This window comes from Myotis daubentonii, chromosome 17 (genome assembly GCF_963259705.1).
Source record: "Myotis daubentonii chromosome 17, mMyoDau2.1, whole genome shotgun sequence".
Taxonomy (NCBI): Eukaryota; Metazoa; Chordata; class Mammalia; order Chiroptera; family Vespertilionidae; genus Myotis; species Myotis daubentonii.
In genome coordinates, this window is record NC_081856.1 from 34107844 (window position 1) to 34134956 (window position 27113).

The 27113-nt window shown below is 35.2% G+C and overlaps 1 protein-coding gene across 2 annotated transcripts in view; it reads left to right on the forward strand.

The window, feature by feature from the left end:
• CSMD3 (CUB and Sushi multiple domains 3) overlaps positions 1 to 27113 on the forward strand; it is an 886927-nt gene that overhangs the window by 170282 nt on the left and 689532 nt on the right. For both annotated transcript variants that reach the window (XM_059671887.1, XM_059671888.1), the window contains exon 4: positions 22640 to 22834. In XM_059671887.1, the coding sequence (XP_059527870.1) occupies positions 22640 to 22834 (195 nt within the window). The remainder of the gene's footprint in view (positions 1 to 22639; positions 22835 to 27113) is intronic.

Sequence of the window (27113 nt, forward strand, 5' to 3'; positions counted from 1 at the left end):
AAATATATGTATGTTGCATCAATGCTGAGTCCTACTCTGGTGTTTCATTCAGTAAATTGACTTTTTTTTGTAAAAGCAACCTCTCCATTTGATTTTTCCACAAAGAACAGAAATGGTATTATCCAATAAGACAGATAATTAAGTTACTGAATGTGAATATAAAAATAATGTACAGCTAAGGCCATGTTGTAAAAAACATTTAATGACATGTATAATTTTTATGATCTATTATTGATAGAAAAATAGAGTATAAAATATTCTGTGCCATACGATCTTTATTGTAAGGCATATATTTCCATAGAAAAAGCCTGAATGTGAGCTCATCTTGCTGATTATTTCTGCATAGCATAATAATTCTGGTGAATTTTGTGATTTATTATGATTCAAAGTTTTTCTATGGTAAATGCGCATTATTTTTTTGTGAGCAGAACATACATATAATCAAATAATAATCAGATGACTATTTTTACATGGTTAAACTGTTTATAAATGCTTATCCCTGCATTATTTTATTTGATCCTTATAGGACCCCTGTCTGATACAGAAGGCAAATATTATCACTCCATTTAATGAGTAAATGTTTACTGAACACTTATATAATATACTTTAGGCCAGCCGTGGGCTGAACACTTATATAATATACTTTAGGCCAGCCGTGGGCAAACTACGGCCCGCGGGCCGGATCCGGCCCGTTTGAAATGAATAAAACTAAAAAAAAAAAAGACCGTGCCCTTTTATGTAATGATGTTTACTTTGAATTTATATTAGTTCACACAAACACTCCATCCATGCTTTTGTTCCGGCCCTCCGGTCCAGTTTAAGAACCCATTGTGGCCCTCCAGTCAAAAAGTTTGCCCACCCCTGCTTTAGGCCCTAGCAGTGATTCTCAACCTTCCTAATGCCGTGACCCTTTAATACAGTTCCTCATGTTGTGGTGACCCCCAACCATAAAATTATTTTTGTTGCAACTTCATAACTGTAATGTTGCTACTGTTGTGAATCGTAATGTAAATATCTGATATGCAGGATGTATTTAGGTGACCCCTGTGAAAGGGTCGTTTGATCCCCAAAGGGTATAACTATAGAGTCTAGGCTGAAATGAAACAGAGGACAAGGTAGATGTCGTCTATACACTCATGCAACTTACAGGAAAGGAAACTTGCTCTACAAAAGGGTTAAATACTCACCTGAGGTCACACACCAGAGTAGCAGGACCTGAGCTAGATTTCAGATCTTCTTTAAGTCACTTTTTTACTAGTTTTAGGAGGACTCTTAAAAACACTAGAATAAGAAATGATTATATAAGAAGAGTGAGCTTAAATAGTGGGTGTCATTAATGCCAGGAAAATGTGAGGCTTTCTGCATGGGGAATAAGAAGCCATGATAGATTCCTGAGCCAGGGGAGTGACTATAACTGATGAATAGGAAATTAGTTTACTATCGGCGTAAATCCTTCTTTTCTCTAATTGAAGAAACTTCCTAGCTGATTCCAGTGTCCTTTTGCTCTCTGTTTCAACTCAGCTTTGATTCTGTTGCCATAATTACATTTTCAATACATAATCCTGATCATGTCCTTTAACTTTTGTGAAAGCCTTTCATGTACCCAGGCAAAAATTTAAAGTAATCAACAGTATTCACAAGCTGACCCGAATTTATTTTTCTAACTTTGCCACTGTTTGTCTACAGGACCATATGCCTTAAACTCTGTTCACTCCAATCTGCTTGTCTTACCCAAACAAATCTTGTGTATTTATGTCTCTTGGTTTTGCAAAAGTCCCTTTTGCTGAATGCCTTTTATCTCATCTTCACCAAGCGATCTTTTATGCATAATTTAAGAGCCAGTTCAATATATATTTTCTCTGATTTTTCTAAGTAAACCTAACTAGTTTTTCTTTTCTTTTCTGTCTTTCCCATGGCACTTTGCATATAACCTTACTGTCACCTAATATCATAATCAAATATTCAAGAGAGTTTTTTCTACTAGAGAATGTCTACAGAGCAGAGAGAATTTTTGGGAAGACACAGCACCATACTGGGCACACAGAAAGCCAATAATGGCGTAATGAATTAATGGAGAAAATAGTAATAATATTCAGAATAGATAAGAAATATATGTGCTGCGGTTAGGAGAGTGTGTGCTCTCTGACCTTTTCTGTCTGCATTTTGAAGCAATTAGACAATAATCATAGTAGTGATATATGGATCAGAATACTATACTACTATTTATTACTCTAAAACTGGAGAGGAGGCTACAGTGAGCCCAGGACCTAGATTTACCTTCCCATTTTTAGCCTCTCAAACATACATACTCACCCACAGAATGCACAGATGGTCAATGGAAGGCTCTCCTTTAGGGCCAGAGCCTCCCCATGAGTTTACTCCATAGGAAAAAAGACAGGAATCTATAAAAAGTTCTCAGACAAATAGCGTCAGGGGGCAGTAGACAAAAGGGCTACCCCGCAGGCCAGCGGTGAGGCAAGGGTCCCGTGGAGCGAGACAGTGACACTTTTCTGCAGACCTTATAAGAGGATGGTATTTCCTGATAAATGGACTGAAAGGCTTTGGAAGACAAGTTTTCTCATTGTGTAAGTTGTCTTCAAATATTTGTACCGGAGGGATATATAACTGTTCCTTTGAATGGAAGTGAAGAAAAGTCGGCTAATTTTTTTTTAGGTAAGTTATGATGGATATGGAGTCATTCCAAAATACACTTACCGTTATGCAAAAAGGCGACATTAATTTTTAATCATTTAATCACATCTAGCTCTAGGCCCCTTCTGAATGTGATAGTAGGAGATGAAGTCTGTTATGCATTGGCGAGTCCTTCTTCTTCTGTTTACCCAGAAGGAATCCTTAAATGATCTCCCTGAAAAATTAGGGTTGTTAAATTTAGCAAATAAAAATACGGGACACCTATGTAATACTTAAGATATACAAGATGTGCTTATATTAAATGATTATTATTCATTGTCTGAAATTCAAATTTAAATACACTTTCTCTAATTTATCTGACAACCCTATTCAAAAAAGAAAATCACAGTGCTTATTTCTCTCTGGCCCACAAATTCCATTTGAAGGCTTAGTCCCAAAGCTCTTTTCTTGACTTCTAAGACCAAATATTTAGAGTAAGGCTCTCCCAATATTGTGTTTAATACGATTTCTATAAAATATAAAAGTTGTCAACAAGCACCTTAAGTGTGAAAAACACAAGTACATTAAGGATTCTTGGAATGGGGAATGGGTGGTAATATGGAGAACTGGCAGTGTCATGGAAAATGGTTTTCAGTCAGTACTAAGTGTTTCTTAATAAGAAATAAAGCAATAAAACAATATATCAATAACTTGCTGTTACAGTGATAATATATAAGATGATATAAAGAAGAAGATGTATGCCCTAATCTTTTGATGTCAGTGAAGTAGAAGCACAATGACCTGAAATTAAGTGGAGGGGACTGACTAAAGCAGAGAGAGAGCAGGGCAAATTGAAGTTGGAGGAAAATTTCTATAGCCTATACTTACAATTTAATAACAGATATCTTATAGTAAGTGCAATTCTTCGCTTGGACAAATAATGTTAAATCTACCTGGTGGCAAGCTATGTGTAATCCATAGGAAGGATCAAGTAGCAGAAAGCCTTTGAAATTCAATAGCATCAATGTTAACTAGCATATTTTATTACTATTATTATTATTATTTTTTAATTTAGGATCCTTATTTTATTTTATTTTTATATATTTTATTGATTTTTTACAGAGAGGAAGGGAGAGGGGATAGAGAGTTAGAAACATCGATGAGAGAGAAACATCGATCAGCTGCCTCTTGCACACCTCCTACTGGGGATGTGCCTGCAACCAAGGTATACGCCCTTGGCTGGAATCGAACCTGGGACCTTTCAGTCCACAGGCTGACGCTCTATCCACTGAGCCAAATCGGTTAGGGCACTATTATTTTATTTTAATAGATTTTATTTTTAGAGCTTTAGGTTCCCAGCAAAATTGAGCAGAACATGCAAAGTTTCCCTAACTAAACCCCTTGACTCTATACACTCATAGCTCCCCCTATTTTTAAATTAACAATGTATGTTATTATGCATCTTAGATTTATGCCTTTAATATACATATATATATATATATATATATATATATATATATATATATTCATGCACCAGGCCTCTAATATATATATTGCATGAAATTCATGCACTCGGCGGGGGTGGGGGGGTGGGGGGGTTAGGGTCCCTCAACCCAGCCTGCGGCCTTTTGCAATCTAGGACCTCTTGGGGGATGTCCACCTGCCAGCTTAGGCCCGCTCCCTGGGGAATCCGACCTAAGTTGGCAGTCAGACATCCCTCTGGCAACCCAGGAGCCCTTGGGGGATGTCTGACTGACAGCTTAGGCCTGTTACCCACAGGGAGCAGGCCTAAGCCGCAGTTGGACATCCTTAGCACTGCCAAGGAGGCGGGAGAGGCTCCCACCACTGCCACTGCGCTTGTAGCTGTCAGCCCAGCTTGTGGCTGAGTGGAGCTCCCCCTCTGGGAGTGCACTGACCACCAAGGGGCAGCTCATAGCATTCTCAATCATTCTACTGTTAGGGTGAATTTGCATATTATCCTTTTATTATATAGGATATATATATATATATATATATATATATATATATATATATATATGCAGATAGATAGATAGAAGTGGTGTGTTTGGGCATATAATTTAGGAGGAATTTGAGCAAGTTTTTTTTCCTAGTATATAGCGAACATTGTAAACAATGATTGTAAAATATTTCCTTCTGAGATAGGTGCTTTTTGATTTTTTTATTACAGTACACAGCTTAGTAGTTTTAAGGTTGCTGATTATAAAATGAGACTTAAAATGTTTATGATCTGTATTTTCTTGAAGTCTTTAATATCTAACTGATTACTTTTCTCATAATATAGCTCCAAGATCATCTAATGAAAATACTGTCTATAACAGTGATGGCGAACCTATGACACGCGTGTCAGAGGTAACACGCGAACTCATTTTTTTGGTTGATTTTTCTTTGTTAAATGGCATTTAAATATATAAAATAAATATCAAAAATATAAATCTTTGTTTTACTATGGTTGCAAAGATCAAGAAATTTCTATATGTGACACGGCACCAGAGTTAAGGTTTTTCAAAATGCTGGCACGCTGACCTCAAAAGGTTCGCCATCACTGGTCTATAAAATATCTGGGGCATCTGCCTAAGAACCACTGCACCAGAATGGAGCATCTGTTACAATCCAAGAACCTACACTGACACATAATTATTACCCCAAATCCATAGTTTACATTGCAGTTCACTCCTCTTGTTGTACATGCTCCGGGTGTGGACAAATGTATAATGGCATGTATCCATCATTATAATATCATACAACTATTGTGCTGCCCTGAAAATCCTTTGAACTCTTGGCCTATTCATCACCCCCCTCCTCCAGTGTTTTCCTTTATTCATTCACATATCTTTGAATGCATACTTTATATAAAGCAGTGTGCTGTACAAACTATAGGAACAAAGATAATCAATCTTGTAGTTTTAGAAATATATGGCGTTTTAAAGTACATTTAGCTAAATATTACAATAAGAATTAAATATTTTAACATGTAGCTTTGTGCATAATTATCATATGATTGTCTTTTTAAAATGATGATTCAGGGGTAGTATGGCAGTATTCTTTATGGTTTCGTCCTATTAAACACTCTGTCCTGTACAGGTTCAACAAGTTTAAAATGTACCAGTGTATAGTTTTTTTTCAAAGGCAGTTGGTACTTGATGCAATGAACTTCCAGATTTGTTCAATTTATGGAAATCAATAGGCGTTCTGTTTTACAATTGTGATGTTATTTTATGTTGTTTCTCCAGACTCAGAAGGTGAAACAGTGTGCACATTTAAGTTAATTTTAATTAAAATGACTTATATGCGGGTAGATTCAACATATTTTCTAATTTGATGACTCAGATCCTTTAAAACAGTACATATTCTTAGTAAATGTGTTTTAATTAATTCAAAGGTATATTGCATACTTAAAATACTCACTAGAAAGAGATCATTTGGGTTTGGGATTTTACAGAGCTTTTATGCACCTGTAACCAAATATACCATATGCTGACTAAGTGATGCTCACTTTATAGCTCATCGATCGCCTTCCGATTGATGTCTGAGCACTGGGTATGCAGTTTTGTGTGAAGATAAAAAAGTAAACACGTTGACTATTATTCTCTCCTGAAACATACAAGGATTTTTAAGTGGAAAAATCTTATAGGAATATAGATAGATAATGGGAGAGGATAAAACCAAAGAGACAAAATTTGGGAGCTAGTAATTGGATGAACCAGTAGTAATGAGACTAAGAATTCACCAGAAAGTTGAATCTTAAAGTCACAAGTTGGGAAAGCCAAGAAGTATTTGAATTTACCTCTCTGAATGTCACGAAGGTCTTATGAATTGGTGGCAACAGGAACCCCTACAAGAGGCAGTGTTGGAAGATTAGTTAAAAATACAACTAGGAAGCAGTGAGATAAGTAAAAACAAGCAACTATGTAACTTTCATTGAGTTTAAGTTGAATGCTTGGGAAGATATTCAGACAAGTGGCAAAGAGTTTGAGGTTGAGTTTATACTGAATGTGGAATTTTTTAAAAAGGGAAATTATTAATACTATAGGATACAGAAACGTATGCAGGAAACAAAAGTAACCAATATTTAATGCATGTTCTTCTAAGAATGCTAAGAATAGCACTTACATAGTTAGAATGTTAACATTAACTATTTCAACTAAATTTTTATGGGAGATGTGTTAAGGGGGGGCATAGTATGGGTGATGAAAGAGTAAATATTTTTCTCCATTGTGAGGAAATAATTTACATGCCTTAAAAAACAAATCATGAAATAGTTATATAAACATTTTTTTTCAGAGACAGAGGTAGATATCAGCCCACCTCAACCCCCCCAGCCTCCCCCCACACACTCCCAGTAATGCACATGAACTATAACAGATTCTACCACTCCATGAACTCACTACAGGGCCTATGCTACATTCTATGCTACAAGGTCTTTGTACTTGCAGCTCTCTTTCCTGGAATGCTTTCCCTGGGATATCCTTATGGTTGGATCCTTTACTTCCTTTAGTCACCATCTCAGTTTTGTCTTCCCTAGCTAACATATATAAAACCTCTACCTCCCCCATCAACCTTTTGTTCCCTTTTTTGCTTTATATTTCTCTTTAACACGTATTATCGAATAATACCTTAAATATTATCTGTGTCACCTCTCCACCACCATCTCACAAGTTTAGCTCACAAGCTCCATGAGGGAGGGAGTATACATTGCTCACTGTGGTATCCCCAGTGACTAGAGCAGTGTGTGGCATGCAGTAGGTGCTTAATAAACAAGGAACCATCTATAATAATAAAACCGTAATATGCAAATCGATCGACCGAAGGAACAACGACACTCACTGGCACCAGGCCAGCCAAGGCGGGTGCAATGTGATTGGTTGGGGGGGCCCCACCATCACCCCACGATCGCTCTGCAGAGGGAGGCCTGCAATCGATCACCTCAAAGAGGGAGGCCCAGGCCATCCAAGCGATCACACCCAGGGCTGTCGCCCACAGAGGGAGGTGACTGGTAGCAGAGGAGGAGGGAAGGACCAGTACCGCACAGGTGTCAAGCAGTGGTAGCAGCGGGGGTGGAGCCAGCTGCCAGCAGCCTGGGGACCCTAGCTGCGGGGTCCCAGACTGCGAGAAGGCGCAGTCCAGGCTGAGGGAAACCGCCCCCCCCCCCACACACACACATGATTTTCGTGCACTGGACCTCTAGTTCAGTGATGGTGAACCTTTTGAGCTTGGCATGTCAGCATTTTGAAAAACCCTAACTTAACTCTAGTGCCGTGTCACATATAGAAATTTTTTGATATTTGCAAGCATAGTAAAACAAAGACATATTTTTGATATTTATTTTATATATTTAAATGCCATTTAACAAAGAAAAATCAACCAAAAAAATGAGTTCGCGTGTCACCTCTGACATGCGTGTCATAGGTTCGCCATCACTGTTCTAGTTAGATAATATTAAGTGAATGAATAAATGAAAATAGAACATCAGCTTATAATGAAAGTAATTTCTAATTATATATAGTGGCTGAATAAAAAAAATAATTGAAAACTAAAATAAAGGTTATACTTTTAGTGCACATTAATTATTTATATTTTAATGAAATATCCCCCAAATATATATTATCCCAGAAAATAAAACATGATTGATAAAATGAAGCAGGACATAATTATTAATGATCTCTTACCTGAATTCATGTGGCTTGCTCTAATTTTTCCAAAGGAAAAGTTAGAGAAAAACAATTCTAAGATCAGAGCTATTTTATTGTCTGATAGTTCTTGCAAGACTCCATCTCATTAACAGTTTCATTATGCAGAGCTCAGTTTTGTCATTCAGAAACAGTTGAGATATATGCCATTATAGAGTTTGCATGCATAAATAAGCATATTATTAATAATCAATGGCAATTAGCACACAATGTACTTCCTCTTAAATTTAATTATATGCTGATTAAGAATGTTTGGGTACGTAATTAAAATAAGAAGGTCCAATGATACTTAATTTTTGCTTATACTCATATTACAATCCTAATAACTCCAGTCCTCACTCAATTAGTTTTTCATAGCTTTGGTGAAGCTATTTCTACTGTACTATATCATCAGTTATAACAAGTACCAAAACTAGTTGTCATGATTATTGTGTGGCAGTGCTAAAAATGGTAAAATATATTCTTGTCCTGGCTAGGGTGCTCAGTTGGTTGGACTGTCATCCTGTATACCAAAAGTTTACGTGTTTGATTCCTAGTAAGGTTGTGGTTTCAATTGTGGGTCAGGGTACATACCTAGGTTTCGAGTTTGATCCCTGGTTGAGTGCATGTGGGAGGCAACCAATCGATGTTTCTCTCTCCCCCTCCCCCCACTTCCCCAGAATTGATAAAAACGTATCTTTGGGTGAGGACTAAAAAAAAAAAAAAAATTAAATATATTCTAAATGTTAAGATCTCAGTGAAGATAAATTAACTGAATAATAATGTAAATGCATTGTTAGGAAATCTTTGTCATTGTTAAATGTGATGTGGTTTCTGAATGCAATGAAATCAGACATATTCAATGAGCTTAAGCCTCATAAATACGTTTTCTGAGGAAAATGAGCACATGTACACACAGCTATGGAAGTGCTTATGGAAGGAGACTTGACTTGGGGTGGTGAGCACACAATACAATATACAGATGATATAGAATTTTACACCTGAAACCTATATAATTTTATTAACCAGCGACCCCAATAAATTTCATTAAAAATGAACTTCAGAATATAGAGATATTAAGAAAACAAAACATGGTTAAAATTGTAGGGAGTTACTATTAATTGGCTTAAGTAGCCCATACTAATTTTAGTAATGCCTGTGGTACCAAAGAAGAAACTGAAGTATTAAAATCCACATTGGCCACAAACTAATAAATGGCAGAGATAAGATTCAAAGCCAGATTTCTGTTGATTCATTATATTTCATTTTCTAATGATAAGGTCAACTGCAAGAATGCAGATCAACTAGATCAAGACCTTTGATCTTTTAGTTTTTAGTTCTCTTCCAGATTTTCAGAGCTAGCTCTATAGGGAGGAAAGGTTGAGCATTATTTTGGAAGAGTGAAATAGTGTGGATTTATTATACTCCTTGTCATCCAGGAAAATCTCAAGGCCTTAGCTTCCACTTCCCTACCATTCATGTCCCCATAAAGTTTATTGTATCATCCTTTGCTTCAACTGGGCTTTGGCCCTTTTCCCCCCCAAGGGAATTGAATTCTCAAGTAGATCTGAAATAATTTGGACTTCTTAGATATTTCTAACTTTCTAATTATTCTTTGAATTAAGCTAATTCTGTAACCAAATAAATATTAAGAGCCAAGTATATCTGAATTAAAGAGTTTAAAGATGCACATGAAAAACACAGTATCGCAGTGTAGTATTCCATCGTGTAGATGTACCACAGTTTTTTAATCCACTCATCTACTTATGGGCACTTAGGCTGTTTCCAAATCTTAGCTATGGTGAATTGTGCTGCTATGAACATAGGGGTGCATATATCCTTCCTAACGGGTGTTTCTAGTTTCTTGGGATATATTCCTAGAAGTGGCATCACTGAGTCAACTGATGAACAAAAACAAATCCAGAGACAGAGAAGCATCGATCAGACCATCAAACCTCAGAGGGAAAGTAGGAGAGGGTGGGGGTAAAGGGGAGAGATCAACCAAAGGACTTGTATGCAAGCATATAGGCCTAACCAATGGACACAGACAACAGGGAGGTGAGGGCATGAGTCGGGGGGGGGTAGGGGGTAACGTGGGGATAAGGACACATATGTAATAACTTAATCAATAAAAAAATAAAAAACACCAAAAACCCCACAGTATCTGTCTTGATTATGGCCACAAGTCAATTGAGTAGATAGGGGTTTACACATTAAATGATAGAGAACAATGTAGAATTTTTTAAAAAGATGGCAAATGAAATGTCATAAGATATTTGAATAAGTGATCAATGAATATAATAGAAAATAGAAACTTTTAGTTCTAGAGCAAAGGTGATACTATGGACTGAAGTGTTTGGGAAAGTTTTATGCAAAGGGATTGGTTTAAATCTTCAAGTATAGAAACATTTAGATAGAAATAGGAGATATTTCAAAATGCTGTAAACCTATGAAGCAGGATCACATGTGACATTTTTTGGGGGAAGTGACTATTTGATGAATAGAGCATGTGAGTAGGAGTGCATAGGGAGATACAGGCAGTGCATACAGGGGTATGGTTGTGGAGGATCTCGACCATCACGTGAGAGATTAGACTTCTGTAGGCAGAGTTAGAAGGATTATCTAGGGGTATTTTGAAAGAATTAATTTATAATTTCTGAAACTGGGTGAAAGGGGAATACCTGCATATTAGGCAGTTTGATCAGACACATTCTCTTGTTCTCCATTACACAATTTTTCAATCGGAAAAATTTTAAAAATAAAATCACATTTCTAAGGCTCATAGAGTGCATGTGAGTTAAGTACTACATCTGTATGTACCTGTGTGAGCCTGAAACATCGAATCTAGGCACAGGCAATTGTCTTGCAGACTCAGTGTTTTGCTACAGCCCCTTCCAGCATTTTCTAGCTTCCTGTGAGTAAAACACAGTTGTTGTATTTGTTGCCTCTTGATATAACTCCCTTATGCTTGAAATGTAATTTCAACTGAAGCCTTTTCAGTCTCCTGCTGTTCAGGGGATGGTGGTGAGGTGGCAGTGATTCCAGGTAAACTTAATTTCAGAGGTGGCCTCAAGGAAGCAATCCCCTTATTGGGCTAATGCTGTATTAATCAAGAGGTCCAGCCTAGAACCTATTCCTAAAAACTATTAAATCCATTTACGCTTTGAAAATTGGTTTTTATTTCTGACATTGATGAATTATTGGTAACAGAAGTGGTGCATTGAAAGAAAAACCTAAGATATTTGTTATTGTTTTGTGGCTAGGAATAGTAGCAAGAAAACATAGCAAGTGTGATGAAGTTATTGTTTATGACAATGTGGATGGCAGACCACTGAAGCTTTAGCTCAGAAGGATGAGGTTAATAAGAATGTTGTTAAGGAGTGTGGCCTGTTCTTGGCTGCCTTTGACAACAACGGGTTTATAACAAAGACAAAAGCCCAGGAATATATTGGCTATTTTTCAAGGAGAGATTTAGGGAAATGTAGTCTAAAACCCTGGTTAAATGGATTGGAAAAGTCAACTGCTACTGTACAGTAGGGGTAAGAAAGCTTGATAAGTTTCCTATTTTCTTATTCAGGGCAGCCCTGGGGCAAAGATCAGATAAAGAATATCTCATTCCTGCACATTACTTCAGATCAGCCTTGGTAGTCCCAGTTGAAAAGGTTGAAAAGAGAAAGAGAAATGGTCAAAGCAGGTTTTGGATAGGGCCTTAGTATTTACTGGTACATGAAAATAGCTGGAAGCAAGCAAACCAGTTGCCAATAAGATTTTGAGGGAACTTTTAGCCAAATAAATTCTAAACTCATTGGCCAGATCCCTTTGGTTGTTCAATCCTTCAGGCCATTTTCATGCACAGGACCTGCAAGAACTGTGTACTCCCAAGGGTAGTCTCCCTTCCCACACACACCGCAAATTTTGCTGCAGAGAATATGGGCGCGGAAGAGCTGCTCACCAGGAAACGCCAGGGGCCAGCAGAGGATACAAGACAAGGCTGCACCTTCTCAAGGGCAGGACTGGGCCTTCCAGGAGGGGAGGAGCTTCATCATTTCTGACCAAAATAACCTGTTCACTTCCATGACCATTTTCTTCTCTAGCGGGTCACTGATCCATGAGGAAGTACAGGTGGGCTTAATGGAAAACACACACACACACACACAGACACACACACACACACACACACACACACACAAAAGCTTCTGTGCTTATCCGGGAAACCCTGGGTTTGAGAAGGTTGTTGTAATGAGAAGGGGTTTTGTCAGGAGTAATGGGAAGGGAGGGAAAGTTTCTTTCTCTGAACATCCTCTGATTCAACTCCCAGGAGCCTGGATTTCATACTTTTTGATAGTCCAGCTTCATCATATAAATGCAATGCCCTCCAGGATGATAGAGCAATAAAATGGAAAAAATCGGGGTCTTTGATAACCTGAGGGAATAGTCTGATCCAGCCTAGACCAGTCAGAGAATCATGTACTGAAAATCACGGCTATCTCTTTAAACCGTTTTATTTCGAGGCCTTTGGTTGGCAGCATTCTGGCCTTGGCAGAATTTGCATAGCAGCATGATCCTGAAACAGCTCATTTAAAGGCTCTAAAGTGTGAAACTCACGTTCTTTTCTGAAGTTTCATTCTGTGTTTCCTCATATGTATTGTATTCTGCTTAAGCCATTCGCTTTGCATTTTGCCCTTGAGCACATATTGTACATTCTTTTCTCTGGCTTTTATTCATATAATTTATTTTACTCTTGACTCCTCTCCAAATAAAATCTTACTTATCTCATACAATATCCTTCCTTTTGTAAAAGTATATGTTTTGTGTGTTTTTTTGGTTTTTTTTTAGCTTATGGAATCAGTTTTATTATTTAAATGCCAGAAGATCACTGTGCATGACTTATGCTTCTAAATGAGTTATAATTTCAAAACGAACAGGATTGGTGTCCTATTTTTATATCCCTTTTATATTTATACCTCAGGCTTCAATAATTATTTGGTGATTAATTAATTGCTGAAATACAGTGGCATCTCTCACTCATTGGGTGAATATATAATTAGTAAATTATCCACAATCAGCTTAACATTTTTTAAAGAATTAAGTTACTTTTATCTAAAAGTCTTAATACAGATACTTGTCCCAGTTCTGTCACCGGGAGAGGAGAGTCTATTCATATTTTTTCTATTATTCGGAATCAAGCTATCAAATGCTACCCATGCCAGATGCAGCGTTATTCCATTTTCAGAAACTGTAAAGTGAGGATGGCTGCTAATATATACTTTGTTCATATTCTGGTAGCTGCACAGGGTATAGTTAGGTTTAAATAATCATATTTTAAAATAGTTTATTACATTGGTAGTTAAATAGTTTGCCAAAATAATGTTTTTCATCAGTTAATTTCATTTATTATTTTTATTTAAAAATGTTTTATTGATTTTTACAGAGAGGAAGGGAGAGAAATAGAGAGCTAGAAACATCGATGAGAGAGAAATATTGATCAGCTGCCTCCTACACACCCCCTACTGGGGATGTGCCCGCAACCAAGGTACATGCCCTTGACTGGAATCGAACCTGGGGCCCTTCAGTCCGCAGGCTGACACTATATCCACTGATCGAAACCAGTTAGGGCTCATCAGTTAATTTTAGATGGGAAAATGCGTTTTGCCAGAAAAGAGCACAAATATTTGAAATTGAAAGAACATTAATTTCCTCTTATTCACATATTCAAAATTACATATCCAGTAACTTGCTAGTCCTTTGTGCAATTGAATTTTCTTCATAGAATCTGATCATTGCTTTCTAACTGACTCTGAAAAATTTATCTATATTGCCTGTGAGATGTACCTACACCCCACTTTCAAAACAGAATCATGTTGCCTAGATAGCATACATTTTTAATTTGGTTTCACACTGACTCTTGCACTACTTTATATTCCTTCACTTGGAAATATATTCAGCCCCCTGGAGATTTATCGTAATTTGAAAAAAAAGAAAAGTGTAACAATAGACTTTGATCTTCCTACTGCTTGAAATGCTTGGTAATATGTTTGCATTCCACCCCCCCCCCCCCCCCGCCCCCAGCCACCTAGTCAGTGAGTCAGTGTACAGGCTATTTTCCTCTGGCGCATGCTAGCTAAGAAAACGCTGGTTTGCTCTCATTTCTCCCCCAGGAACTAGTAGTTAGAATTCCCTTTCATTAAGTGAAAAGAATAAAAGTGGTAACGGACGTTCGTCCTTTTGATTGCCAAATCTGAAAAAGAAGCTCTCGAAGTTTCAGTATGGCTTTCAAAATGCAAATGTGGCCCAGAGTGTGCGCCATCCCTAGTATTCCCGTGAGGATTCCTGGTGTAACCAGTAGTTTGCGAATTGTGCGCATTATTAGGAACTGGCTATAGCAGTTAATGTAGTTTCATAAAACAACAAAAACACAGGCATATTTGAATGGCGCAGTATGTAATTTGACCCATGCAAGCATGTCAAACTTGTGGCTTGCAGGCTGCATGCCTCGTTTATTTGGCACGTTTTAGCCTTTGAGTTTGAGGTGCTTGGACCAATACAAGATCACATGTTGCCAATGTGGTCCAGTACTTATCATGACGTTAGCTTAATTCATGATATACCTACAGCTCTCTGATACTCTACCATTCCACTCTATTTTGTGTCTAAACATCTAATAAACTCTGTGTGATAATCATCTTTTATGTTTTTCCAATAAAGGAAATAAATCGAGTAATCCTTTTGCTTATTTACAGTATACTTTATCAGGTGATATGCTAAATTTTTGAAACACAAAGATGAATTAGAAACCCTATTCTCAATATGGTCATTGTCTAGCAAAAAAGAAAATGTATAAAGATATAAATTTTGCCTGGCCAGTGTTGCTCAGTGGTTGAGCATCCATCTATGAACCAGGAGGTCACAGTTGGATTCCCAGTCAGGGCACATGCCCAGGTTGCAGGCTCTATCCCCAGTGGGGGCTGCTGAAGACAGCCAATCAATGATTTTATCTCATCATTTATGTTTCTATCTCTCTCCCCCTCTCCTTTCCTCTCTGAAATCAATAAAATTTTTTTAAAAGGAAATAAAGTTCATTTATATATATATATATATATATATATATATATATATATATATATATATATATATATATATTTAATTTATATATATATATATATATATATATATAAATTAAAGTCCATGGGAGCATGATAGATGAAATAACTGATTCAAAATAATCTCAGAATATTTGCTAAACAAAGTCTCCGAGATCTTAAGCAACACCATTTATATCCTGTATAAATGGAATGACTCAATGACTCAGTATCTGTAATAAAATAACATTTTGTACAACTAACAAATATAGAAAAGCGTATTAGTTTGTTAAGTGCTTTGAAGTCTCAGGATGAGAGGTAGTAGCTGTTTTAACTTGATGTTATGCTTTTCTAAATTATTTTAATCATCTGGGAAATAAAGCCTTGAAATTAATTTTCTGTAAGAAGTACAAACAGCTTGATTTTACTTCCCTTAGTAGATATAATTTTACAATGTTTTAAAGCATTGTTAATTGGTCTTAGCAGGATTATGCTTCATCTATTTGACTGAATAATTATTGAATTCTATAGTCATGCTTTTCCTTTTCATTCAATTTTCATTCAGTTCTAGGTCAGGTTTTCTTCTTGATGTTTTGCTAAATATCTTGCCTTTCATAATTATTCATGTGTTCCTAACGAATTGTTTTTTTTTTTTTGAGCCAAGTTTGTTTTAATGTGTTTATTAGTAAGTCACTCTTTCTAAATTGCTTGGTAGAGTTTTATTGAATTTCTCCAAGGAACACATGATGAAAACACTGTTCTTCTATAGTCCTTTTTATATGCCCTCTTTCAGGATTTACATTTTATTTTAAACATTTTTTTCTTTACAAAAAAAAACAACACACACCACAAAACAAACTACTGTGGACTTCTTAGGCTGTGGTACATCAAATATATATTTTTTATAATCATAGTGCCTGGCATAGTGCTTGATAAATAGTATCAACTAGTAGAGGAAAGAATGCATGAATTAATGACACCTATAGGAAAGCTTTGTGAATTTGGTTATACAAATCTTCTACCAGGAGTTGAGATTATCCCTTAAATTTTATATATGACTTAGATAATTAACTCAGTTTTACCCTTGATTAAATTGATATTTTTAAACAATTTTTTAAAACAACAGGAATGACATAACATAGTATGTTAGCATTTAATGAAGACATGACTTGACCTCTAGTAAATTATAACTTAATCACACCTAATTTAGATGTCTCAAATGCAAAGTTAATTATAATAATAAAGTTGCAATTTGATGAACTAATATCTTCCATGTATTGAGTGCTTGCTCAGTATATAAATGAATAGATTGTATTACTTTATGTAATCATATCAACAGCTCTATTTGATATTATCATATCTGAATAGTATGCATATATTACTTTGGCTGCTCATTGTTTTAAAATTAATTTTGGTGATCTATTTTAAAATCATTCATATTCAATATTCTAGTATTAAGCTTGTAAACTCACACAGTATATATCATACATAGGAAAATCTCTGCTCATATGTATATTTTGGATGGATTTCAGTAATTTATTTTCTATTTTCTTCTGAAGATCTTACAGTACCTCCCCCAAAAGAAAAAAATGACATAAATAGTTCTTCTTTCTATTCATAAGTCTATGCATTGTATATACATTCACTGTATGAACTTGTCTTTGGTCAACCCTTATGGATTTCCCCCCTTGAAATTCAGTTTCTACCCTATCATATTCATAGAACCTGTACTACCTATATTGTTAAATCTAATAACTATTATAGTACTTTGATTCTTATATTTTAAAATTTTCAAGATACTTGTTAACTCTTTTCTTATCCAGCTAACTCCTTATCCTATTTCTGATCTCAGCTTAAACCTTATTTCATCATGAAATTCTTTTCAGACTTCCTCTTAATCAAGACTAATTGTTTTCTCAATCATAAACTTCATTATAGCCTATATATTTATCTCACTTGTCACCTTATAATTACTGTTCTGTAATCAATTATTTATTGCCTTTGTCAACAGCAGGTTATAAACTTCATGAGGGCAGGACCATGTGTGTAATTTGCAAATCTGTATTCCCATGAGTATTGCCTATGATAGCTGCTAAATAATCATTTGTAAAAAGAACATCTGTTTTTCATGGGTAACAATATGCAATTATAAAATGATCTGAGACTTTAAACTTGGAAACATCTAAGCTTGAGCCACAGGTCTACCATTTATTGTTGGGTGGCCTTGAGAAAGTTACTTAATCTACCTGATTACTCAAGATTTCCTTTTTATACAGTGGGGGAATCATATATGTTGTTGGGTATTTTATGAAATGTAATTGGGAATATGAATGTCTATGTGCCAAAACAGTATAGCTCAGAGCTGACCTCAACAGTTAAATTAAGACTGTTAACTTTCTTAAATTGTAAACTCTTAGAAAGCAAAGAAGATGATTTTTTTTAACTTGTGCACATCGCAGAGCAATGTTAATAGTAACCCTCAAGAGCTTCTAATGAATAAATTAGTCCTATCACTTACCAAGTACAATAATTATATTTCTGTTTAACTAATATTGACAAGTGTCACTCAACTATAATCTCTATATAACACAATTGGATTTGTTGTTTTTCTTGGGTCTTTACAAGTAATTTTTTTGATGCATCAACAATATTTTACACTTTAGAATAGTTTATGTTGCCAGAATGTCTTGCTGATAATTGCAATATCTATGAGAAGACAGATTATATAAAATACACATCTACTTCATAAAACACACACCCAAATGAGTTTTAATTTACTCAGTCATATGCTATGGATAGAGAAGTAAGCTTACATAGAGGGTCTCTGCCATTTTCAGAGAAGTGTTTTGAATGTAAAATCTTCAGACATGTTTTCCAGTAATCTTCTCAATTCACTAAACTGTCTAAGTATTTCTCTTTTATCTATAAACTTTATCTCATGAGATAGATTCCAAGAATTACTTCAAATAAGGCTGCAGTACATGGGGAGATTCTTTTATATATTTATTATTGCATTAAAAAATAAAGGACAAATATGTAATACCTTAATAAGAAATAAATAAAAAAGAAGAAATAGAAAAAAATAAATAGATCCAATGCTCAGCAACAGTATGGTGAAACTTTAGGTACTCCCCCTCCCCCAATCACACTCAACCCCACTTTAATCCTTGCTTAAGGAATGAATATCAGATAATAATTTGTCAGATCCTATCACCTAAACCTTTGATCAATATATTAGAAACATCTTTGATGAAAGAAGAAAATAGTCTATTTGACAATTCTGCTTTTAGATGTAATTATTTGCTTTAGAAATGAATTGAAATGGCAAGCACAATGTGGTTATCTTGCATGTACATCTGATGGATTCTAGGAGAAATCTTAAATTTCTATTTCCCTTAATAATGATTTTAGAATAGTTAAAATCACTACTTATTGTAAATAACATGTTTTTTTTGTTGTTGTTTTATGTTAATCCTCACTGGAGATTATTTTCTCTGTTGACTTTTAGAGAGAATAGAAGGAAGGGAGAAGAGGGAGGGAGGGAGGGAGGGAGGGAGGGAGGGAGAGGAGAGAGAGAGAGAGAGAGAGAGAGAGAGAGAGAGAGAGAGAGAGAGAAAATGATACAGACACATTGATTGGTTGCCTCCCACACACACCCCAACGGGGGCCAGGTATTTGAGCCCACAAATGAAGTATGTGCCCTTGACGGGAATATAGCCCTCAACCCTTCAGTCCATGGACTGTTGCTCTAACCACTGAGAAAACTGGGTAGGCCAATAACGTGCATATTAATGATTGGTTTATAATCTGCTTTACTGAGTATGGTAGAGTATGTCTTCCTTTTCTCCTGAAATTCAAACTGTTATTTAATTTTTCAGTTAGTTTAGATTCATTATTATTCTGCATTAGTTGCAGATGTATAGCAGAGTGGTTAGAAAATTACGTACTTTTACAGAGTGGTCCCCCAGCGGCTTCAAGTACCCACCTGGGCCATACCTAGTCATCATGACATTATAGACTATATTCCCTATGCTGCAACCTACATCTCTGTGACTGTTCTGTAACTACCAATTTGTATTGCTTAATCCCTTCACCATTTTTACTCAGCCTCCCCAACCTCCCCTCCCCTCTGAAAGACAACTGTCCGTCTGTTCTCTGTATCTGTGAGTCTGTTTCTATGTTGTTTTTAGATTCAACATATAAGCCAAAGCGTATAGTATCTGTCATTTTCTTTCTGACATGAAATTCAAACTCCTATGAAAAATATGATTTTATTGATTTTTTTTTTTTTAAGAGAAGAAGGGAGAGAGAGGGAAACATCAATCGGCTGCCTCCTGCACACCCGCTACTAGGGTTGAAGCCAGCAACGTAGGCATGTACTCTGACCGGGAATTGAACCTGGCAACCTCTTGGTGCAAGGGACAGTGCTCTACCTACTGAGCCACACGGACTGGGCTGAAATTCAAACTCTTGCTAGCTGGTAGAGACATGGCCTAAAAGTTAGTCTAACTTAGCTATTCCAAAACTCTTTTTAATAAAAAAGTTAATTTCATTTAAAAATTCAGATAATCAGCACTTTTTTTAAAGATCAAGACTAGTGTGAATATTCAATCAGAATAAAACATTTTTTGATGGTGGATTATATAATTCCTTCAGTTTATACCACATCCTTCTTGGCACTGCATGTTGAAATGAACATAGAGAGCTTAGAGAGCAATTCCAAATTAAAGGGTTGGAAGAATACTAAAAATAGAATCCATGAACAATGGATATGGAATTGGAATCTATTAATCTTGAGTGTGGAACATCTTAATAACTGTCTTCATGGGTTACTCAGTTTACAGAGGATGATGTTAGTTGTTCTTATGAAGGTCAAAAATAAGGGCAATCAAAAGCAGTAAGTACCTGAAGGTGAGAACCAGATATGTTTTTTGAGTTATTTATTTATTTTAGTTTCTTTCAAAACAGCCTGAATATTCTTATCTGTCTATTGGTTTTGAAATAATTCAGCCACAGGCAGATTAGGGCAATTCATTAAGATTTCAACCAGTTGCGTTGGTGGTATAGTGGTGAGCATAGCTGCCTTCTAAGATTTCAACCAGTGTTACTATTCATTTATTGACTTAATTCATTTGTGTTTTATTTTTGCTTTTGGATACTTTGTTGTGGATAATGTTTATTTGTTCATTTAAGTCAAAGTTAAATATGAGTATAACAACTATTTAGAGCTTTCCTCTCTATCCTTTTATTTCTCCACCTAATTACTTCCTCTGAAGTGATTTGGAATCTGCTTTTCCTCCTAAATATCTAACTTTTTGATAATTGAAGTACTGACCTGAATTATTATTTAGGGGGTGAGAAGGAAAGAACTTTATGGATTCTAAGGCCACAAATGGTATTTTCATTAAAAGTATTTTCTTTGTTAATACTATGTTCAAGGGATTGAATTGTTAGTCAGGTATCAAAACTGATTATAACTTCACCATTTCCTGCAGAAAACATCTCATTTTTTAATCAAATGAATTTGCCAAAAAAATAATTGTTTCAAAATTAACTATTAATTTCAAATTTATTTTGTAAAGAATTGCTAAAATTCACAGAAAAGAAATATGTTTTAAATTTCACTGAAAATTAACTTTTAGCATATGCCTGGAAAAAATAGTAAGGTAGAATATTAGAGATGATTAAACTTGGTTACCAGTATTTAAAATATTTATGATTATCATTACATGCTAAGGAAGCATAAGAAAATTGCCCATTATTTATAAAAACATTGATATTTAATTGATATTAGTTATATTCTTTTCTAGGTTTGAGTCTAAAAAATAAACATTCCTAAAGGAACTAAAAGCCTAGTGTGGGTAAAAATACAAAAGTTTAGTTCTGTATACATTTCTTATCCATATATGACCATTGCTTTTGTAAAGTTGCAACTTCATATTATGAAAAAAAAATTAATTTTGATGTTTATTTAATATTGTTATTAATATTTTCAATATTATAGTGGCTTATAAATATTTTGTTTAAAATAAAATGATAATGCACAGAATTTACTAACTGCACAAATGGGATGAATATTAAAGAAAAATGTAAAGGTACTTCATTTTTGCCTTGCAATGTCTTGATTAGCTTTTTATTTTGCATTAATTACATATTTTCAGATAATTTATGAAAACAGTACAGAATTTTTATAAATTTTTTATCCAGTTTCCCTAATATTAATTACTTACCTAATCATAACATGATTATCCAAACAAAGTTTCTGGTAGGAACTTAACATTTGCAAAAAACTATTAACTAGGCTTTAGGCTTTACTCAAACTGGCATACTTTTTAGTGCATTGATACATTACTTTTTTATTCCTATTGATTATTACTTATAGAATAAAAGTAATATAATTTTATAAATTAGAAAATTTAGAAAATAACATAAGGCAAAAATTCTCTAACTTCATTAAATTCTATAAATTTGTATTTCTATAAATTTCTTTCCATTACTTGAAAGTGAAGTTGTATTTTTGTTTGAAGTGAATATTACTTTAAATATTTCATATTTGTATACTCATATTTTTAATCATCAACTAATAAAATATAATAGGAAAATTATTCTGATATATTGGGCATTTTCCGGATATTTTGCATATTCATCTAATTAAAACTTCACAACTTTATATACTTATTACAATTCTTATTATATTTCCAGGTTAAACAAATAATAGAGCTGGAATTCTAGCCCAATCTCTAACTTCAAAGATGTGTTCATTTTTACTGCACTATATTTTCAAGTGAAAAAAAATTTCCATCCATATGTGTATTTTTTTTCAGATGAATGCTCATGATTCAGGCTTAAGTACAAGTATCAGTAAGGAGAGATATTAATGTTACCTGACTTGTTTATTACCATGTTAGTAAAATGTAACTTTAAAGAAGTGAAGTAAATGGTGTTAATTTGCTTTAGTTATATGTACAATATGAGTAATGCTGATTTTAGCATTACTGCAAAGACTAAGCAAAGACTAAGCAATATAAAATATCTAAATTTTTTAGCTCAAAAAAATGACATTTGTTCAATAAAATCTGGTTCCCTTCCCAATTTTCTCTGTTCCCTTTATTCAAATGGAATACTTTTTGTGTGACTCCTCTTAAAAGCATAGGGTACATCTTGATCTACATTTTTACAAATCTAAAACATTTAAATATGTATTAAAATAGCTGTAAACTCTCCTTTCCCTGTCTTCTACAGAATTACAGAGTAGCTCTTGTGGAAACCCAGGAGTCCCACCCAAAGGTGTATTATACGGTACAAGATTTGACGTTGGGGACAAGATCCGCTATGGCTGTGTGACTGGGTATATCCTGGATGGCCACCCTCAGCTCACGTGTATGGCCAATACAGTTAATACAGCCTCATGGGACTTTCCTGTGCCCATCTGTAGAGGTAAGGAGAAACAGAATGTTAATTTTTATGCTGGTTGAATATTTGACACAATAAAATCATTTTGAAAGTAAGAGTTGTAGTCAGAGATTATATTTGCAAAACATGATTGACATTTGGCAACTGTTTCTTTTATAATATTTGAAGCTTAAAATTATATATACATATATACTAGATGACAAGTTAAGAAAAAATGCTTGCTAAGGAAAGACTATTTTAAAAATGAGATAGTAAATACATTTATATTTATATATATATTTCTACATACATTGTGTGTATGTGTCTTCATATTTATATTAGAAAAATCTGGAGCTCATGATGTTCAGAAATATAATTAGACTGTCAAAGTCATGTTTTTTTTTAATTTTGAAATATTGACTGGATTTGTGAATCTTTTAAAGATTTCTGGTAGATAACTTAGCATAGGAAATTATGAAATTAAGAATGCTGTATAGTTTCTTATCAATACTGATGAACATTATTTGTATTATGGGGAAAACACTATAATATAGTAATACTAGAGGCCCGATGCACGAAATTCGTGCACAGGTAGGGTCCCTAGGCCTGGCTGGCCATCAGGGCTGATCAGGGCTTTCGTTCCCCAGCTGCTGGCTGCCAGCTAGGGCCTTCCTTCATTCTGAGCCTCCCCCTGGTGGTCACTGAATGTAATAGGAAGCAGTCGAACTCTCGAGGGGAAAAATTTGCATATTAGCTTTTTATTATATAGTATGGACAAAGGTTCAAAGTACAGAGACTAGAGGATAGAACAAGTTCATCATTAGCTGAATTCATGGATGAATTGTGTCCACAGAAATACTGGGCACAGCACTGTTTTCTCTCTGGGCTTCATATTTCCTAATAAAAAAATGAGTATCTCATTTAGCTTTGACAAGCATCTGTAACTCCTCTACAGATGGGATGTAAGAATGTCCAACTGCTCATCTAAATTACTTTGTAGTTTACTCTTAAACATGTCACCACAAATGCATGCAAGAGAAACCCTTGGAAATAAGACACAGCTAACTTCTTATCCCAGCTCTGACCTTTACCATGTGAGCTATATCAGGCAAATCATCAACTCCGTGAGCTTTATCTCAGATTTATCTCTTTTGACCAGTGAGAGAAAACAACAACCGCCACCTGTTCATTTATTGTGAGGATTAAATGAGATACCTATACCCGCCTCTTAGTAAAATATCTGACATGTATGACATTCTTTCAATGTTAGCTTCCTTTAATGCTGCTGCTAATAGCAATACTACCACTGCTGCTATTACACTGTTACTACTGCTGTTTCTGCTGCTGGTGCTATTTCTGTGACTACGCTTAGCTACCATTTATTTGTGCACTTAGAGTGTACTAAGATATTATAAGCATCATCACTTTTCAATTTCACAACAATATGAAACCGAGGTTCAAGGTTGCTCAGTAAATGTCAAAAGCTATGAAGAGTATGAGCTTTTACTTAACTTGCAAGTTCACAAGTTTGTCTTCCACAGTTACCTGATGGTCATAGAAGGGACAAGACAGTTGGGTCAGAAACAAAGGGGAGTTCATTATGCACAGAGGTGTTAGGACCTAATGTATTGCCACTTGTGTCAGCTCTGCAAGCCAGAGTCTCATAGAAGGATAGGAAGAATGTGAGATGTTTTCATATGTAGTTAGTGGCACTATAGGAGAGGAATCATGAACTTAGGAAAATTGAATCTTTTACAATGGGCACATCTGCCCTTTGCTCTAGAGCAACGGTTCTCAACCTGTGGGTTGCGACCCCTTTGGCGGTCGAACGACCCTTTCACAGGGGTCGCCTAAGACCATCCTGCATATCAGATATTTACATTACGATTCATAACAGTAGCAGCATTACAGTTATGAAGTAGCAACGAAAATAATTTTATGGTTGGGTCACAACATGAGGAACTGTATTTAAAGGGCCAGAAGGTTGAGAACCACTGCTCTAGAGATAGACCTTACCTCTGTCTCTCAAGCTTGTAAGGTAACTTGCCCTTCCGTCTGGTGGAAGACACTATTTTTTTTTTCTTTGCATCTATTTGCTATACAAGCATCTCTGAAAAGGCAGTCTGGTACAAAGATGTGCAGAACAGTTAGAGTCCAAGGGAGAAATGTCTGCCAACGTAAATGGGGTATGATGGCGATGTCAGATTTGAACCCATTCTGTCTGGTTTCAAAGCCTGAGCTTGCTACTACTTTGGCGCTTCACCCAAAGCATTTGCATCTCTCTTCAAAAGAATTTTATTATGAGAGGAAATGCTGCTGTATATATATGAATCAGCCAAAAGACGTATATTCAAGTTTTTACAAGTGTAAAACTCCCTTTATCAAAAGGACTTAAGATAGTTAAAACCATGAAACATTTGTACTAGTAAGATGTTTCAATGGAGTAGTTTCAATACTATCTGAAAATTAAATTCTGTTGTGGGGCTTTTTCTCTATCTCAGTTTAATAAGAAAGATGAGTCTAAATACTAATTCTGTCACATATTGACTAGGGCCTTTGAGCAAAAATTATTATTATTTTGGATACTATTTCCTTAGCTGTAATAAGATGAAAAGATAGAAATACTAAAATCACAGTACTGTTAGAGTTTAATATGATAGCATATGTAAAGGGCCAGGAACATAACCAAGTTCTTATTTATGCTCACTCTATCTTTCTAATTTTCTTTAGCACTTGTTACCGTCTCCTTCTGAGAGAAAGGAATTATGTCAACAAAAACTACATAAATCAATTATTCTTATATCCTAATCCTAAAACATTTCAGTTTTAGTTATTTTTGATATTTTGTTTGATTTTGCCATAGTATATGTTCAGCTTCCCAGCTCATCAACCTCAAGTATCTTCAGAATTACTTCCTTTGACCCTTTGACTCCATTCTAACCTCTATGGTTAAAAAAAAATCTAAAATAAATAAAATAAAAATGGCTCTACTGTTTTTGAAAATTCTGCCACTTCAACTTCAGTCTGTCAAATTTGCATTTTCTTCTCCTTAGCAGTAAATGAATACATTTACTCATTGAAATATATTTATTAAGGACCTATGATGTGCAAAGCATTATTTCTTGTACCAAGGGTCAAAACATGATGCAGAAACAAGTTTTGCCTTTAAAAACAGAATTCTAGTGTGGCTGATCATAATGTAATCATATAATTAATATATGATAATTGCTTTAATATCAGAATGTGTAGTGTGTTAGGCACCTTGATAAGGAAAATCATAGATTCTCTCAGTTGAGTGGAATGAAATTCGGTTAGGGACAACGTTTTAAGAGAAGCTCTCAGAGAGGTCTTGCTAAAAACACAAACTAGATAGAACAACATTTTCAATGAAGCCATAATTTTCCTTTTTAACCTCTAAATAGTTCTCAGTGTTACTAATATTCACTGGCTAATGGTAGAGTATATAAAGTCACACTTAATAAAGCACATGATCTAATTTTTTAAGGAGCAACTTATTGCCCATTAATCATTCTAAAAAATGAAAACTGAAACAATAGAGGAATAGTGTATTTTGATTTTGTGTAGTTGTCATTCATTAGGAAAGAAGAGATGGGAGACTGTTCAGTCCATGGCTTCCCTCCTCTGTTCCTTGCCATTTGATAATATGCAGATTCTTTATTTTATAATCTCACAGGGGGCTGATAACCCTGTAATGATATACTTATTGCTTTCCCTAGAGTTTACATAGAGTCTGTCCTTGATGAAACTCTTGTCTTTCAGGGAGTTCTTTTGATGCTTCCTAACAATGATAGTTTAATTAAGAAAAATGAATGCCACATCAACCTAGAGGGTATGGAGCAAGGGCTTTTGTGTTCATTCATAGGCAAGATGAATTTCATCAACACCATCTGCTAATATTGGTAAAAGGCAGCTAGCTACCTGATGCTGGGCTAAAGAATATTCTATAAAAAGTGAAACTGAATCCTGTGCTCTCAGGATTCTAGAATGAAAATACCTGGCACATACGCCGTTTCTGCATCCCTCCTTCAATAGACATCTGCATGACACTTACTGCCACTTGGCTTTGATGTGGCCTCAGAGTCCCCTTCGTTCCATTGCTCCCAACACTGTTTACTAAATAAGAACAGTTGGAAGACAGTGTAAAATGAATATGCTCTTCCCAGGTTAAACAGTCTAAAAGTCATAATGTTGTTTGTATTAAGAATGGCATTTGATATACACATCTCAGAGCAAACTGATCAAGGTGCGTGTAAAAGTTACACATAAATTATAGTGTTATCAAGGCAGCTAAATCTGGATATAC